Source organism: Neoarius graeffei, chromosome 25, assembly GCF_027579695.1.
Source record: "Neoarius graeffei isolate fNeoGra1 chromosome 25, fNeoGra1.pri, whole genome shotgun sequence".
NCBI classification, from domain to species: domain Eukaryota; kingdom Metazoa; phylum Chordata; class Actinopteri; order Siluriformes; family Ariidae; genus Neoarius; species Neoarius graeffei.
In genome coordinates this window covers 41,437,802-41,455,774 of record NC_083593.1, presented here as the reverse complement: position 1 = coordinate 41,455,774, position 17,973 = coordinate 41,437,802, and the positions used below count along the sequence as shown (strand labels likewise).

The 17,973-nt window shown below is 39.2% G+C and overlaps 1 protein-coding gene across 2 annotated transcripts in view; it reads left to right on the top strand.

The window, feature by feature from the left end:
* Positions 1-17,973, top strand: part of ror2 (receptor tyrosine kinase-like orphan receptor 2) — a 193,379-nt gene that overhangs the window by 140,968 nt on the left and 34,438 nt on the right. For both annotated transcript variants that reach the window (XM_060909142.1, XM_060909141.1), the window contains exons 3-4: positions 213-500; positions 5,501-5,531. In XM_060909142.1, coding sequence (XP_060765125.1) covers positions 213-500; positions 5,501-5,531 — 319 coding nt within the window. The remainder of the gene's footprint in view (positions 1-212; positions 501-5,500; positions 5,532-17,973) is intronic.

Sequence of the window (17,973 nt, the reverse complement as noted above, 5' to 3'; positions counted from 1 at the left end):
GGCACTTTCTTGTCTAGAAGTTCAGCACTTCTTGAACCTGACTGTTGCACTCATTGTATGTTGCTCTGGATAAGAGCGTCTGCTCAATGGCACTGAATGTAATGTGTTGTTGTATGGGCCATATGTTGTAATTAGACTGAATTCCTTCATTTTCTAAATGCCTGCACTGATTCCAACCTTTGTCTCCCCCCCCCCAAAACTTTCATCCCCAGGGTACTTCCTGGAATTTGTGGAACCTCCGAACAACATGACTATCATGCAGGGTCAGACGGCTACACTACACTGCAAAGTGACCGGTAACCCATGGCCCACCATCAAATGGTTAAAGAACGATGCACCAGTAGTGCAGGAGCAGGGCCGCATCTCAATCCGTAAAACAGAGTCCGGCTCTAAACTCCGAATCCAGGATCTGGACACTACTGACACTGGATATTATCAGTGCGTAGCCTCCAACGGCCTCAAGGTCATCTCAGCCACCGGTGTTCTCTATGTGCGCCTAGGTAAGAGCTCAATTTGGTTTGTACTACAAATTTTTTTTTTCAGTGACGTTGATGGTAAGTATCTAATTTAATGGATCCAAAAACTGTATTGGAGAAACTCTGCAATGAATGATGATATTGTCAAACAACATGCCTGTGGTTAGTATCGAAAAACAAAGCTCTCTCTGATTTTGCTATGCAGGTATAATGTCCTTTTACTTCATCGCATTTCTGAGAAGAGAAGACCATTAACCATCATAATAACCATATTGTCTCCAACTATATGTCAACATCATAGGGGCAGTGTTTTCTTTCCTGTCTGCTTAATTTAGGTTATTATATGAAAAGCCTGTTGGTTTGTAGCTTGAACTAAAGCAGCTCTGTTAAAAACCATGTGTATGAAATCAACGCTGGGTATCAGAGCGGTTAAGGTTTTTAGCACGGCGCTGGTATAAATCTCAGAGTCGCACTATTAGAACTCCACTTTGGAAACAACTTCCCAGTGTTTTGGCTGAAATCCGTCCTTTAACAAGGAAACAACTCTATTGTGTTCATCTGGGATCCTCTCAAGTAGAAGTGAGTTCTGTATTTTACACCATGTTCCTGACAGCTTTAGGAGTGCTTTGGAATGAAGTGCTGCCTCCTTTCTTAATGCAAAGTCATCTTAGTTTAAGAATGCTTTTATTTCCCCTCCAATGAAATTCAAGATCAGGCCTCTTGAAAACATTTAAGTGGTTTTCAGAGCAGGGATCATGTGGAAAGCACATGAAGCAGATGAAAGCTCTGGTGCAGACATGAGCAGTCCATCGTCCTGGCTCAAATCAGTGTTGCAGTATTGCGTGTTCATGATGAAAGTCTTGTGTAGACAAAATGGTCTTCTCAGCGGAAGGTTTGAGTTTTAGCATGCAAGTTTAGGTAGGTGACCTTGTATGCAACTTTGATATGTGTTTGAAGTGATTATGGAGTTTCGCGTTTAGGTTCAACCATTGAGCGTTTAGGTTCAACTTTTATTTAGTTGATCTGTTGAATTGATCCAGATTTACACTGCGATTAGAGCAGTTCATTATTACTTGAGTTGTAAATAACTGTATTGAGACTGACAGGACTTGTAGTCAGCTGTTTGGTCGCAATAGATAGTTTTCACTGACGTCACGGCATTCCGGAGAACGCCCTCCAGCCGCCATCTTGTGGGGCAAACAAAACGGACCATCGCCATTACCGGCTACGTTATCTCGGACGAATTTATTAAGTTATATAGTCAGTTTTCTAAAATAAAGATCAATGTCGGCAAAATCAAGCAAACAGAAGTATATAGATACATTAGACGACATCTCACAACAACGGTATGCAGCCAAACTGGCCTTGATTGGGGGAATTGACCCCTACGAAGTGGACAAAGATGCATTTTCAAGTGACTATGCAGGGCTGCCAAAGCCTGAAACTGCCAAAGCCTGCTCCAAAGCCTGAAACTGACTTCATCAAACTTTAAAGGCTGTCTGATATATACAACTTTATATATTCACAGCGCGCCTTTTGTCGGATGCCGCCTTTTTCATGGCTGAATCGCGCAGATCCGATTTTTTTTTTGGGGGGGGGGGGGGGGGCGTTGGAGTGTCTGATTATAATTTCAAAGTAAATTCTGTATTAAAATTACTAAATAAGCAAATGCGTTACAGTCCATGAAACAGGAAGTATAAGGATGAGAAAAAAACAGTTTAAATCGCAAAGCTGCGCACATTTGCGCAGTCCTGCTCGGGCTGCGCAAATGTGCGCAGCTTTCCGATTTAAACTGTTTTTTTCTCATCCTTATACTTCCTGTTTCATGGACTGTAACGCATTTGCTTATTTAGTAATTTTAATACAGAATTTACTTTGAAATTATAATCAGACACTCCAACGCCCCCCCCCTAAAAAAAATCGGATCTGCGCGATTCAGGCGGCATCCGCCAAAAGGCATGCTGTTTGCATCCCAAACACAAATCAAATCATACAGAATAGACCTAAAATGTTTTTCAAAAATGACCCTTGCGTGAGTGAAGTGACAAGTTTCAAATAGAAACGTGACAAACGAGCGATATTAAGTGTACATTACAATGTAAATGTACACTCAGCGGTTCCAGTTAGGCATTCTCCAGAGATTGTTCACATGATGTTTTGGTTTCCAAAAACAAACTTAAACACAATTGATTGTTTATTTAAACAACTTGCCACTTATAAAATGATCGGAGCAGACTTTGCTGTGTTTGGAAGGCTGATAATCCTTGCGGTTGATTTCTCACAAGCCATAGATTTCTCCTTTGTATGCTGAGTTTCTTTGCTCACCTTCGTGCTCCCGTACAGTGGGAATTCCATAAAAGCTCCGCTTGACGTCATCATCTGACCTATTACGCCAGCCGTGAATACAACAGGTGTGCACCATTGCTAGCTTTAAATAGCCTGCTTGGGTTCTTTTGAAGACTTTGTACTCGCGCGTTACAATGTGTGCTCAGTCACCCGTACGGTAAGCTTGACCCGCAAGATGGTCGCCACTAGGAAATCCCCGACTCTGTGACGTCATGTGAAAACTATCTATAGGAGTGTTTCACAGTCAGGATACACAAGTTTGTATCACTAACATAAAAAAATCAGGTTCAATTTTTTTTTTTTTGCCACAGTTTGTGAACTAAATGAGGCCCTTGCTGGAAATTTATTTCCCGCTGAATACAAACAGTAGGCATATCAGGTGAAAATTCAAATTCAATCCAAATTGCTTGAAACAGCTCTCATTGAATTCAGAATTGAATGCAGAACAACATACTTTTTACAGTTAAAATATGTTTATCCGTTCTTGAGATATTACAAATCAAAGATTGAAAAAACGGCTTAATTTTTAGAAAACTGCCGTAATATTCTGTCTGGGGATCACATGGTCCAAAATGGGCCTCATTAACGAATGAGATCAAATGTTTTTTCTGAATAAGTTTTTTATTTTTCAAGATATTTACATGGAAATCGGCAGGCACATAGATGGTTGTATACTGAATACAAAAGTACAAAACTTAGTAAAAACAAATTATGCAAATTAGTATTTAATTAGTTTTATTTATTCTAATTAGGTAAAAAAGTTAAATTAGTTCACTCAATAAAAAAGTTATAAAATATTTCTAATACACTCTTTGTGCACTGTAGGCCTTTGTATTTTTCAAAAGTAGGCCCTACTAGTGTTTATATGAAAGAATCTAAATGACAATATTCACAGCTTTCAAGGCGAACCTTGAAAAAACTGAGAGCCACATCCAATAAACAATTCACATTAATTGAACTGAAATTGACACTTGCGTTTCTGACTTCCGTTTTTTTTAAATATCATTTTGACCACTAAGATCTCAATATTTGTCATCAAACAACTACAGTTATATTCTAATATACAGTAGTTATTTATTTACATGAATCAGTTTGATTTGAAAGAATAAGTAGGTAAAGCTCTGAAAACACTTCAAAGTCTCCTGTGAATCAAAACTAGCTGACGGAAAATTTTGCTGAATACTTCATCAGAAACTGTGAGAGCTACAGAACATCCCTATAAAAGTTATCTGATTGATATTCACGAACCGTCGTACAGTAAAAAACTGATCAGAAGAGAGAGAGCCTGACCGCTTTCCCATGACAAAAAGCACCGTCAATTTCCTGACGTCCCGCGAGCAGAGTTTTAACTGTCGTACCAACTTCAACCTGCCGTTACTCCCAACGTACTGAACAGATCTTAATGAGAAATTTATTTGAAAAGCAGAGATTATAAGCTTTATAATGATGGTATTCACAATAGAAAATATTCAAGAGTTTAGCAGTGACAGATTAGGAAACTCAGATGATCGTCTGCATGCAGAATTTTCACACACGGCCACCGAGCGTCTGATATATTGTACCGACAAACAGCACTGTGTTGTTACCTGGCTAATGGCGAGAGCATAATTTTTTTCTAGAGAGGACAATTTTTGACAGACAAACATCATGTTTTTTGTTGGTAACCATTGTAGCTCATTTTAAGAAGCTAAGTGTATAACCTTATGTGCCAGCACTTATATGGAACTGGACTTTCAGAATCAGAAGCTACTTGTCTAAGAACTGCATTTAAAAAAAAAAAATACTTTAATAAGGACCACATTACCAGAGAGGACATTTTTGACAGACAAGTTACTTTATTAAATATACCCTTGTTCCCCAATCAGTACCCATTTGTGGTCAACTTTGTTGGCAATAATTCAAGTATGAAATGAGGCTCCAGCTAAACTATTCAGAGCCTATAAGATTGCTTAATATTGGGATTGGCAACCTCTTCAAACTAGACCAAATAATTTTGGGACATAAAAAATGGGGTTAGTTCATTTTTTTAGCTTTTGCCATATATATATATACTAGTGTGTGTATATATATATATATATATATATATATATATATATATATATATATATATATATATATATATATATATATATATATACACATACAATGGCTGGGGAAACCACAACAGCTTACACCAATTACAGTGGCCCCCATTGTACCTAACCTGCATGTCTTTGAACTGTGGCAGAAACAAGGAGAACATGCAAACTCCACACAGAAAGACCCCATGTCAGCCATGAAGTTCAAACCCAGAACCTTCTTGGTGTGAGGCGACAGCATTAACCACTGCACCACCATAGTACATTAGGCTGGTATGTGCATGTATTCAAACGAATGGCTAATTTGCAGGTGGGATAGTATTAGTTCTTCATGCAGAGCTAATCCTCACTTCACAAGTACTTATTGTACTTCAGTAATACTTGATCCATTCCATAGAATCCACTTTGGTATCCTGACTGTGAAACAGCCCAATAGCGCTAAACCAGCTACTACTCTTAACTCCGCAATCTTAACTCAAGACCAGGTTGTGTCTTTTTTGTCTATGACAATCAAGTTGGGTCAGAAATCGTACAAGTGTAGGTCTTTGCTTTAGTCACTTTACAGCTGAGATTAATCCTTTATTCTTTTTTCTTCCGCAGGCCAGTCTCCAACTCGGGATCCAGATGATGCGTAAGTCCTCTCTCTCTCTCTGTGCAACTCTTATGTCTTCACTGGTTTGTTTACCTGACATTTGAGATCACTCTTTCAGAACGAATCCTTGTATCTATTCCATTTGAATGGAGACAATTCTGCAGTGAATTAGTCATAAACCAGTGCTCACTCATTACCGGTGTGATAAAGAGAGGCAGATGCTTGCTGGGGTCGTTGCATGTTAAAAAACTGATTCACCACAATTCCAGTCAGCAACAGCCAGTCATCTGGGTGTAACTCCTATCTGAGAGCTCATCTCTGCTGAAGCCAAAACAAATTGTCCACAAAACAAATGGAACAAGCAGTGGTTTCAGTCTCTTCTCTGTCTTGAAGTGCATTCAGTATGAGCAGGATATGTGAAAGGCAAAACAGTAGCAACTCCATCCATCCTTCTTACCCCTATATCTTTGAAGGGAAAAAAAAAATTGCAGCTGAGTCAAGGACAGGAAGCCTATTCAGACTTTTGTAACTGAGCAGATGTCATGACATCACTATTCTTCTTCTTTTCTTCTCTGTGCTAATATTCATGATCCAGAGCTGTGTCTACCCAAGTTGTCATGCTCCTTGAGCTTTGAAGTACTCCCCCCCACCATAATGGTAATGGAACTGGAGCTGGTACAGATACAGGGAACCAGAACTTTTTTTTAAGGACTGTGCCATGTTTCCACCAATTTGACATGTAGGAGTTTCCATATAAATGACATTAAAATGATAACACAAGTGGAAAGTTTTACATGTTTGACCTCTCAACAAGAGCATATTTTATCCTCGGAAAAAGCCTTCTGAGTTTATATACAGCACACAGATGATATCACAGAACAGTGGGTCTCAAAGTGAGGTCTGGAGACACCCAAGGTTCCATTTGGTATAGCCAGTGGGTGCAGGTTTTTTTTGTTTGTTTGTTTGGTGACAGTGGTCATCACCATCCACCTTTAACCAAGCAATTACATTCTAGTTCTAACAGTTATTATTCTATCCACATTCACTGGATATGAGCAGTTGCGCACTCTGATTGGCTACTCTACTACTAGGATATCAGCTCCTATACCGTGAGTAGAGAAAAACAAAATGGCGGAGCGTGTTGCTGAACCAACCGAGCATGAAATAAAAACTACTCGAAAACAAAACCCCCCAAAAATACAAAAAACAAAACAATAAAAATATGGAATGAAAACATTTACTGGTAAGAACTTTTTATTTTTTATTTTTCAAGAATTATTATTATAGCATTTTTCACAAAATGCTACTGTCATTTCACTGGCTTGTTTACATTCTAAGCTGAAATTATTTTGTCGGACATTTTGTATAAAGTTTTTATTTATCGAATTTGCAAAAAAATAAAAATGCTCTGTTTCTCAAAATCCAGTGAATGTGGATAGAATAAAACAGTTATTCCACTCAATCTCATCGTACATGGCTCATAGCTGACTCGGTGCTACGCGCCTCGTCGGCTATCAGCTCATGTACGACTCGATTTCATGGAATAATTATTAATTAGCCTGTTTGACTGGTCACTTTGCTTGAATGGGGTGAAGCCAAAACTGAGTAACTCAAAAACAAGTAAAACAGTCAGTTAGAACCTAGCATGTTCTATTGATGGAAATTTCAGGAATTTAAAAAAAATCTATGGCTGTAATAAATAGGCTATATATATATATATATATATATATATATATATATATATATATATATATATATATATATATATTAGTGCTGTCAAAAATGTCGCGTTATTAACGCGTTAACTTGACTCAATTTTAACGGCGATAATTTTTTTATCGCGAGATTAACGCTCTGTGACATGATGTAGGTTTTTCATAAGCTTTTGAAACTGCCAGGAACTTGGAACAGAGACTTTGCTTAGAAAACCGATAGCAGCTAGACTGTAATGCCACGCCCCGCACAGCCAGAGTCCTCTGCCCCCCCCCAAAGAACCAGCGCGGGCAGGGCGCGCTAGTAGAGATGGGATTTATGGCTCTTTGATGGGATCCGCATCTTTGTGATCCGTTCTTTGAAAAGAGCCGTTCAAAAGACTGGCTAATTTGGCTCTTTTTAAATATTTATTCAGTTTTAAGAAGACAGCGTCTAAAGAAGCCAGATCCCTCTGAACTGTAAACTCAATGCTATCCCAGAAATCCTTCCTGTAATATGCAAATTTGGCCACCTCTGATTGGACAGCATGACGCATCAACAGGCAGAAAGTGTAAAAGTACAAAATGTGTTAAGTGAGCTGAAACAGTAAAGATCAGATTCAATGCAATATTTATCAACGAACAACTTAAACTTAATATTATAGTGTACTTTATATTATAATCAAGCATGTCAAGCCTACCGTCACTGTGTAACCTATCTCTCTGATTAGAGTTGTAGACTAACTCAAACAGTAGATCATTTCACTCATGGTTCTCTTGCTAGCCCCGCGCCGGTGCTTGGCTTAGGTTTCACTTTGCAGTGGCTGTGTCAAGACGTGTTATGCTTTGCAATAAAAAAAAACATTGGTACAAAGCAAGCCCATTCACTTTTTTATGCTGATAAGAGAATTACAATGGTTTTTTATGTGACAAAAATGTGCGATTAAATTGCGATTAATCGCAAGTTAACTATGACTGTCGCGACATTAATCGCGATTAAATATTTTAATCGCTTAACAGCACTAATATATATATATATATATATATATATATATATATATATATATATATATATATATATATATACAGTGGTGCTTGAAAGTTTGTGAACCCTTTAGAATTTTCTATATTATTGCATAAATATGACCAAAAACATCATCAGATTTTCACACAAGTCCTAAAAGTAGATAAAGAGAACCCAGTTAAACAAATGAGACAAAAATATTATACTTGGTCATTTATTTATTGAGGAAAATGATCCAATATTACATATCTGTGAGTGGCAAAAGTATGTGAACCTCTAGGATTAGCAGTTAATTTGAAGGTGAAATTAGAGTCAGGTGTTTTCAATCAATGGGATGGCAATCAGGTGTGAGTGGGCACCCTGTTTTATTTAAAGAACAGGGATCTATCAAAGTCTGATCTTCACAACACATGTTTGTGGAAGTGTATCATGGCACGAACAAAGGAGATTTCTGAGGACCTCAGAAAAAGCATTGTTGATGCTCATCAGGCTGGAAAAGGTTACAAAACCACCTCTAAAGAGTTTGGACTCCACCAATCCACAGTCAGACAGATTGTGTATAAATGGAGGAAATTCAAGACCATTGTTACCCTCCCCAGGAGTGGTCGACCAACAAAGATCACTCCAAGAGCAAGGCGTGTAATAGTCAGCGAGGTCACAAAGGACCCCAGGGTAACTTCTAAGTAACTGAAGACGTCTCTCACATTGGCTAATGTTAATGTTCATGAGTCCACCATCAGGAGAACACTGAACAACAATGGTGTGCATGGCAGGGTTGCAAGGAGAAAGCCACTGCTCTCCAAAAAGAACATTGCTGCTCATCTGCAGTTTGATAAAGATCACGACAAGCCAGAAAGAATATTGGAAAAATGTTTTGTGGATGGATGAGACCAAAATAGAACTTTTTGGTTTAAATGAGAAGCGTTATGTTTGGAGAAAGGAAAACACTGCATTCCAGCATAAGAACCTTATCTCATCTGTGAAACATGGTGGTGGTAGTATCATGGTTTGGGCCTGTTTTGCTGCATCTGGGCCAGGACGGTTTGCCATCATTGATGGAACAATGAATTCTGAATTTTACCAGCAAATTCTAAAGGAAAATGTCAGGATATCTGTCCATGAACTGAATTTCAAGAGAAGGTGGGTCATGCAGCACGACAACGACCCTAAGCACACAAGTCGTTCTACCAAAGAATGGTTAAAGAAGAATAAAGTTCATGTTTTGGAATGACCAAGTTAAAGTCCTGACTTTAATCCAATCGAAATGTTGTGGAAGGACCGGAAGCGAGCAGTTCATGTGAGGAAACCCACCAACATCCCAGAGTTGAAGCTGTTCTGTACGGAGGAACGGGCTAAAATTCCTCCAAGCCGGTGTGCAGGACTGATCAACAGTTACCGGAAACGTTTAGTTGCAGTTATTGCTGCACAAGGGGGTCACACCAGATACTGAAAGCAAAGGTTCACATACTTTTGCCACTCACAAGTATGTAATATTGGATCATTTTCCTGGATAAATAAATGACCAAGTATAATATTTTTGTCTCATTTGTTTAACTGGGTTCTCTTTATCTACTTTTAGGACTTGTGTGAAAATCTGATGATGTTTTAGGTCATATTTATGCAGAAATATAGAAAATTCTAAAGGGTTCACAAACTTTCAAGCACCACTGTGTGTGTATATATATATATATATATATATATATATATATATATATATATATATATATACACATTTTAAATAATGTTCATGAAGAAAAAAAATGTACTGAACATGGTCCGGGTAGTTTTTTTTTTTTTAAACAGTTAAAAAGGTCTCTGTCTCGAAAAAGTTTGAGAGCCTCTGATGATAGATAATCATTATGCTAATTACGTGAGATAAGCTAATTATTTTTGCCTTTGCCCAATATTTTTGTGTATAGTTGTCTTCTAGTGTGTAGGATGTTTTTGTTAGCGGTATAGTATCGCTTGTTTATGCTTTATTTTAGTGGCAGTTTCTCTTCTCCTCAGAGCTGTACAAGGTTATGGAGGCTACATTACCTTCCTAGCAAGTTAGCAAGCAGCCTACAACACCCTTTGTGTCAGTATTCACATTTGACACATTTATTTGTCATTGCGATCAGGCTTCACGGCCTGATCATGTGACAAATCAATTCATACATGTAGGATGAAAGGTAATGCGTGTTCTGACACAACTCTTGTGGTTACTCAGTGCATTTAAGCCAGTATCTCACTGGGCTGAGACAGCTTGCGACAAATTGCGAATGTCATTCACGAGAGAGTTTCAAAAGTGTCTTGAAACATTCACGGGGCTTCTCAATTTCCTCATATGAGTCACAAAGCTCCTTCGTCGCTGAAATTTTGAACATGTTCAAAAAATTTGCGCGACAAAATTTCTCTCAAAATAGCCGCAAATGCGTCGCTGGTGTCGCGAAGCTGTCACGAACCCTTCTCAAGTCAGTTTCTGTGAGACAGGAAGTGCGAGTGTATCTCACTGGGCTGCGACAGCCTGCGACTAGTTGGAGACACAACAATTGCGGTAAAATATGCAAATATCAATTCAGTGTGATTCCAAGTGAAAATTTGCATATTTTATTGCAATTGTTGTGTCTCCAACTAGTCGCAGGCTGTCGCAGCCCAGTGAGATACTACCCTTAGTCAGACAAGAGAGTCAATTCTAGCTTTCTTTGTCTGATAGCAGCAGCAGCAGGCGGGGGATGTGCATCACTTAATATTCAGTATACAATGTGCCTTAAAGTGCATATCCTGGACCAAATTTTTTTAAATATATATATATATATGAAAGAATGTGGGCTGCACGGTGGTGTAGTGGTTAGCACTGTTGCCTCACAGCAAGAAGGTCCGGGTTCGAGCCCCGGGGCCGGTGAGGGCCTTTCTGTGTGGAGTTTGCATGTTCTCCCCGTGTCCGCGTGGGTTTCCTCCGGGTGCTCCGGTTTCCCCCACAGTCCAAAGACATGCAGGTTAGGTTAACTGGTGACTCTAAATTGACCGTAGGTGTGAATGTGAGTGTGAATGGTTGTCTGTGTCTGTGTCAGCCCTGTGATGACCTGGCGACTTGTCCAGGGTGTACCCCGCCTTTCGCCCGTAGTCAGCTGGGATAGGCTCCAGCTTGCCTGCGACCCTGTAGAACAGGATAAAGCGGCTAGAGATGATGAGATGAGATGAAAGTATGCCCCTTTACACACTCATCCAGAAGGGTAATTTTGCACAAGGCCATCTGTCTACAGCAGAAAAAAATAAAATAACAAAACGCGTCTGGAAAAATCCCAAGGGAGTCTGGAGCCAGATTCGTGACGTCACCTGCGGAAGCGCCAGCAGGCTGTGAGAGCTTACACAGTTTCAGTGCACAGCCTGTGCAGACCAAGTTTAGCAGCTAGCGATTTTGCATTGAAATATGGAATTGTCACCTGAGCGCAATGTGGGAAACGATGAGTACTAATCCCATCAAGATTGGTGTTGCTACACCCTCCTATGATACATCTGTTAACCATTTTAATAATTAAAAATAAGTTCTCTTAACCATTTTAATAATATAATTTTAATTAATTCTTCAATGATAACGTTGAAGAAATTTGCAGAAAACCACCAGGTCGTATTCTCATAAACAAACCAGCGCTGACGTAGGATTCAGAAGGAGGCGTCCCGCACGTGACGTCACGAAAATCAATGTTTGCCGGGAAATCCAAATGCCAAGTTTTTTCAGAGGCGGACCAATTCGCCTCAAATGGCTTGATTTGATTTCAACTGAATTTTTCTGGTATTGCGCAAGGTAAAAAAAATTGCACAAAATGCCAAATGTGACAGATATTTGACCAAAGTTTAATATAAAATAGGAGAATTACATTGATCTTGCTCCTGAATTTACCCGTGATATGCACTTTAAAGTGGCAGAATATTATTTGACTGTTCCAAGTTGTTTGTGATGTTTAGAAAACTTGAGCTTATTTGTCATGGCATCCAAAGTCTTACCACCCAAAGTCAAATCATTCAGTGTGAGAAATTTCCTCTCACACTGATTATTTGAGATGACAAATACATGTTTTAATTACTGTTTATTACCTTTGCCAAATTTGTTGGAGGAGGTTATGTTTTTGCCTCTGTTGGTTTGTTTGTTTCCAACATAACTCAAAAAGTAGTGAACGGATTTTGATGAAATTTTGACGAAAGGTGAGCCATGGGCCAAGGAACAGTTGATTAGAGTTTGATGCAATCTGGATATGTATATGGATCCAGGATTTTGTTGTTGTTGGTTGTTTGTTCTCAACGTAACTCAAAGTACTGAACAGATGTGGATGAAATTTGGTGGACAGCTTTAGTATTATCCTAGGTTCAAGTGATTTGCTTTTGATGTTGATATGTGGCTTGATGGAGGTATACACTCTATCAAGTACCCTTCTAGTATTGTATCTGTAGCTGCTCACAGGTGGATAAGTTTAAGAAAACTGCATTACCATTAGCAGTGTAGCTCCGATGTAGTTTGTAATACTCACCAATATTATGGCTGTTTTCTCATCAGACCAGTGATTTATGGTTTCTTTTTTTTTTCCATCCCAATAATACTCAAGAAAAACTGCTGTTTTTAATGGCAGTTAGAATAACTTGATCATTAAACGTGTGGGTTCTTTATACACAGCACAGAAATGATGACCATGGAGAACATATTTTAATACCTGAAATTGAATCCTGAAACACCCTAATACATCTTCATAGACAGTTCTTGCACAAAAAAGACAGGCAAATGGTTTAATTGCTTCGCTAATTCTAATATATATGGAATTTGTAGCTTCTTAAAGCAACGCTAGCAATGAAGTTCCTAGTTTGAGGTTGTTGATTGTTGATTCCCCCCCAACAGTGAGCTTAAAAAAAAGTGTCCATGTCTTATTTTAATGATGCTGATGTAACTTTGCTCAAGTTGTTAGTTGTCATGACCCTGAACCCCTGACATAGCTGGTTCTTTTTGGCTCTAGAAGCAAATTGCTTCGAGATTATGCTCCAGCAGCACCAGCACTCTGTTGGTGGAAAAGGACTCGCTGTTCCCCAGTTTCTCACCTCTCATCTCCCTCCTCCATTATTCCATACTCCGTCTCTCCTTGATCTTTGCCAGCTTTGCTGCAGCACTGCACTTCTTGTTTGATTTGGCCATGAAATGCTTGGAGAGTGAGACTAAAATGTGTTCGCCCTGGAGCGCTCTCCATAGATGCTGTGTGTACAGGGACTGTGGCTGGAGTCGGTGCTGCATAAGCAACAAAGAGCCTTTCTCACTCCGAGAGAGTTTTGGCTAAATTTCCCTGAGAACCAGGGAGCTGGTGGTCACCATGGCCTGAGGAAAGAAAGCACAGGGTGAGGGCCAAATTGATCCTTTTCCAACTTTTAAATAAAGGGTATAATGTCTAAAGGGACATTCAGTGTAGACTATGCTGACATTCACAGTTGTATTTAAAAACTGAGAACAAATTTTGGTCTGAGAGACTTTCTGGCTACTAATTTGACTCCTACGCTGTTAGAAATAAAATGACCACGCTGTCCCGGTTGAGTGTTTTGTAATTATGTTTCACATAGGAAACTGTATGTCGTACACCTTTACTTAAAGTGCCATTCCACCATTGGATGTATTCTTTGGCATAAAATACAATATATTTTATGACAACATGACTAGACAGAGAAATCTTTTAGCTTCAAAATGAGATATCAAACAATTTTTTGACAACGACAAGTATATTAATTTTGCGACCAAAGTCACCTACCCTTTTAATTTCTGCGCGTGATGTCATCGGCAGGTTCCCCTTCTTGTGTACCACGTGTCGGTCTATTTTTAGACCAGGAAACCCCCAAAGTGAGAGAGTCATTTCTCCTCGTATATGGGGGCCAAAAAAATTGCGAAAAATTTTGAGTTAATCTTTCAGTTAGCTAGATTTATTGGTATTAGCTAGATTTATTGGTATTATTTTTATCGCGTTCTATCCGCCATTGCTGATAATATGTGCCACGTCACACGTCACGTGGTACACAAGAAGGGGAACCTGCCGATGACATCACGCGCGGAAATTAAAAGGGTAGGTGACTTTGGTCGCAAAATTAATATACTTGTCGTTGTCAAAAAATTATGTTTGATATATCATTTTGAAGCTAAAAGATTTCTCTGTCTAGTGATACCATTTATATATGTTGTCAAAATATATTGTATTTTATGCCAAAGAATATATCCAATGGTGGAATGGCACTTTAAGGTCCAATTATACTAATTATATACCTCAGATTATCCTTAAGGGTGCAAAACATGCTTGATAGTACCATCCCAGCAGCAGGGAAAAGTAGTTTAGTACCTTTATTTCTCAGAGTGCAACTGGTAACGTTTTGAAATGCAAGACTTCTTCACTGCGTGCTCGTTCTGTTGGTGTCCTGTGTACTGTTTTCTTAAAAAGCTTGCCGTTGGTATGCCATTATTGTAAAGGGCTCGGATGGTTCTTGAGGGTGTTGTGGGCATGTAGTGGAGCTTTCCCTTCTTCTGACATGCTGATGAGTGTCATGACTCAATGAGGGTCCTCAGTATTTTGATAAATGTTCTGAAGAAGTAAAGAAAGTTGTGCTCTGATAGAGATCTTCTGTAATGAGGAATGGTTTTAGTACGGTATATACACTCAGTTACTTCAGCACAAACCACATATGAGAGAGAGAGAGAGAGAGAGAGAGAGAGATAAGTGTTATTTCCATGATGCCAGAGCAGGCCCAGTGCTTACTCACAGGTCACACAGACTGATTAGGACCATGTTGTAAATTCCTCTGTGCAGGAATGCTTTTGTCTGTCTCATTACTCCTCCATCTATTGCTTTTCCTCTGAATCACTGCTGCCCTGCAGAGAGCCTGTTTCTTAAGAGCCGTGTGTGTGTGTGTGTGTGTGTGTGTGTGTGTGTGTGTGTGTGTGTTTTCTGTTTACAGGGATACGTAACTTATTAAAAAGAGAGCTGATACCTCCACCCTTTTACAGTACGAATCTAAGTGTGTGTGTGTGTGTGTGTGTGTGTGCCATTCACTCTTTCACTTTGACTTCAGAGCAAACTCTAAACTTTAGGCCAGAGGTGCTATGAAGGAAAATCTCATAATTCTCAGACATTTTCATGATATATTGTTTAACATTGTATTTTTGCTTATGATTAATACATTTTAACACTGAAAATGGGGAAAAAACCGCAAACAATTTTAAATATCTCATCTCATTATCTCTAGCCGCTTTATCCTGTTCTACAGGGTCGCAGGCAAGCTGGAGCCTATCCCAGCTGACTACAGGCGAAAGGCGGGGTACACCCTGGACAAGTCGCCAGGTCATCACAGGGCTGACACATAGACACAGACAACCATTCACACTCACATTCACACCTACGGTCAATTTAGAGCCACCAGTTAACCTAACCTGCATGTCTTTGGACTGTGGGGGAAACCGGAGCACCCGGAGGAAACCCACGCGGACACGGGGAGAACATGCAAACTCCACACAGAAAGGCCCTCGCCGGCCACGGGGCTCGAACCCGGACCTTCTTGCTGTGAGGCGACAGCGCTAACCACTACACCACCGTGCCGCCCAATTTTAAATATTTAGGACAAAATCATATCAGCTACTTCTGCTCAGTTTGTAATTATTATTAAAAATTCATAAAAAAGACATCACAATGTATTCTATCCACATTCACTGGATATGAGCAGTTGTACACTCTGATTGGCTACTCTTCTACTACTAGGATATCAGCTCATATATCGTGAGTAGAGAAAAACAAAATGGCAGAGCGTATCGCCGAACCAACCGAGGACGAAATAAAAACTCTCCTCGAAAACAAAACCCCAAAATTATCAAGTATTAAAAAGAAACAGAAATGGCTAAAAGAATATAGTTTTTGTTTGTGTGTGTGTGTCCCGCAATATCGCCTGTTCCACACTCCAGCCCAGTTGGTGGCAGTAATGCACCTTTAATTTGGTTTGACAACCACCAAAAAAAACCCTAAAGAAGAAGAAAAAAAAGATGACCCCCCCCCCCCCCCCCCCCCCCAAAAAAAAAGCAACAAAATATGGAATAAAAGAATTTGATGGCCAGAACGTATCTTTTTTTTATTTTTCAAGAATTATTCTAATAATATTTTTGACAAATTGCTACTGTCATTTTGTCGGTTTATTTACATTCTAAGCAGAAATTATTTTGTCGGACGTTTTGTATAAAATTTTTATTTATCGAAATTGCAAAAAATAAAAAGGCTTGGTTTCTCAAAATCCAGTGAATGTAGATAGAATGAAACAGTTATTCCACTCAATTTCGTCGTACATGGTTTATTGCCAACTCGTCACTACACGACTCGTTGGCTATCAGCACATGTACGAATCGATTTCGTGGAATAACTGTTAACTAACTTAAATAAATAAGAAAGAAATGTACATTGTGTCATCATTTATGATAGTAATATTATCTTGGCCAACCCTTCTAGGTAGGTAAAGTTGCAAAGTTCTTCTTCTGGATCCTTATATTAGTCAGAATTTATTTTGGGGTAATTATTGCCATCTTGTGGTGTAACTGATGTTCTACAACGATGTGGAACGAATGCTCTCTGATTCTGCAGGAAGCACTGGGGTACCATCATGTCCTGACTTCTCCATTAAGTGTAGTTTATCACTTTGTATTCTTTATAGAGATTCCCAGTCATTACCACGTTTGTTTGGGAGGAATTTAAAAGTTCTCTTCCAATTAGTTGCTTCCTCCATTCAGAGCTCCAACTTTAAAATGTTCTAGGTGGCCTTTTGCTAAGTATTCCCAGCCTACCCCTGGATCTGTTTATAGAATGCTCTCGTTTCTTGGCAGGGGCCTTGTTTGTTTGCTTGTATCCTTGCATTTGCTCTCAGCGTTGCTGGATGGAGATTCCGTTTAAGCTGTCCAGTTGGATGTCCATTCTAGCAAGGATGCCAAGAGTGAGTTCCAGGAAGTATTGTCCTGCTCGGGTGCTGCAGATCAGGGATTAGCTGGCATCAGTATTACCATCTGGTCTCTGTCAGAGCATGACTAGGCTGCTTGCATACTGGGATTAATTAGACACATGTTTGTTTTCAGCCTTCTTTAAAAAAAAATATATATATATATATATATGTGCATCTTTGTTGGTCTGTGTATATTGCAATCGTTCAGTTTCCATTTTAACATGAAAATGGGAAAACAAGGAAAATTTTTAATTTAACTATTATACACTTAAATTGGAAATAAATCTTTTGTTTTTCCCCCACATTGTCATTTTTCATTGTTTTTACCTGTTTCACTGAACAAAGTCTAGAAGTCAAATGTTCATGAATCCAAATACTGTATGAAAAAATGCCCATTGCTGTACATTTCAACTGGAATCGAGTTGACCTTGAAGTCCAAGTAAGCTTTTCTACATTCGCTTTTCTCTGGTTAAGGCTCTGAAACCTTATTCATAAGGTGTTCATTAAATAATATGATCAAAATGGGATCAACATATGCTACTGGTCCAGGGAATTGAACTGGTGACCTTTTGGTCCCAAAGCTGCTTCTTTAACCATTAGGCCATGGCTTCCCCCAGCATAAATAACTATTATACTTACAGGACACTTTTTCAATGGAATAAAAACGTGTTCTATTCCCTTCTGGCGGGTTTCATTCATTTGGTTTGATAGCATGCAATATGGGCGGCACGGTGGTGTAGTGGTTAGCGCTGTCGCCTCACAGCAAGAAGGTCCGGGTTCGAGCCCCGTGGCCGGC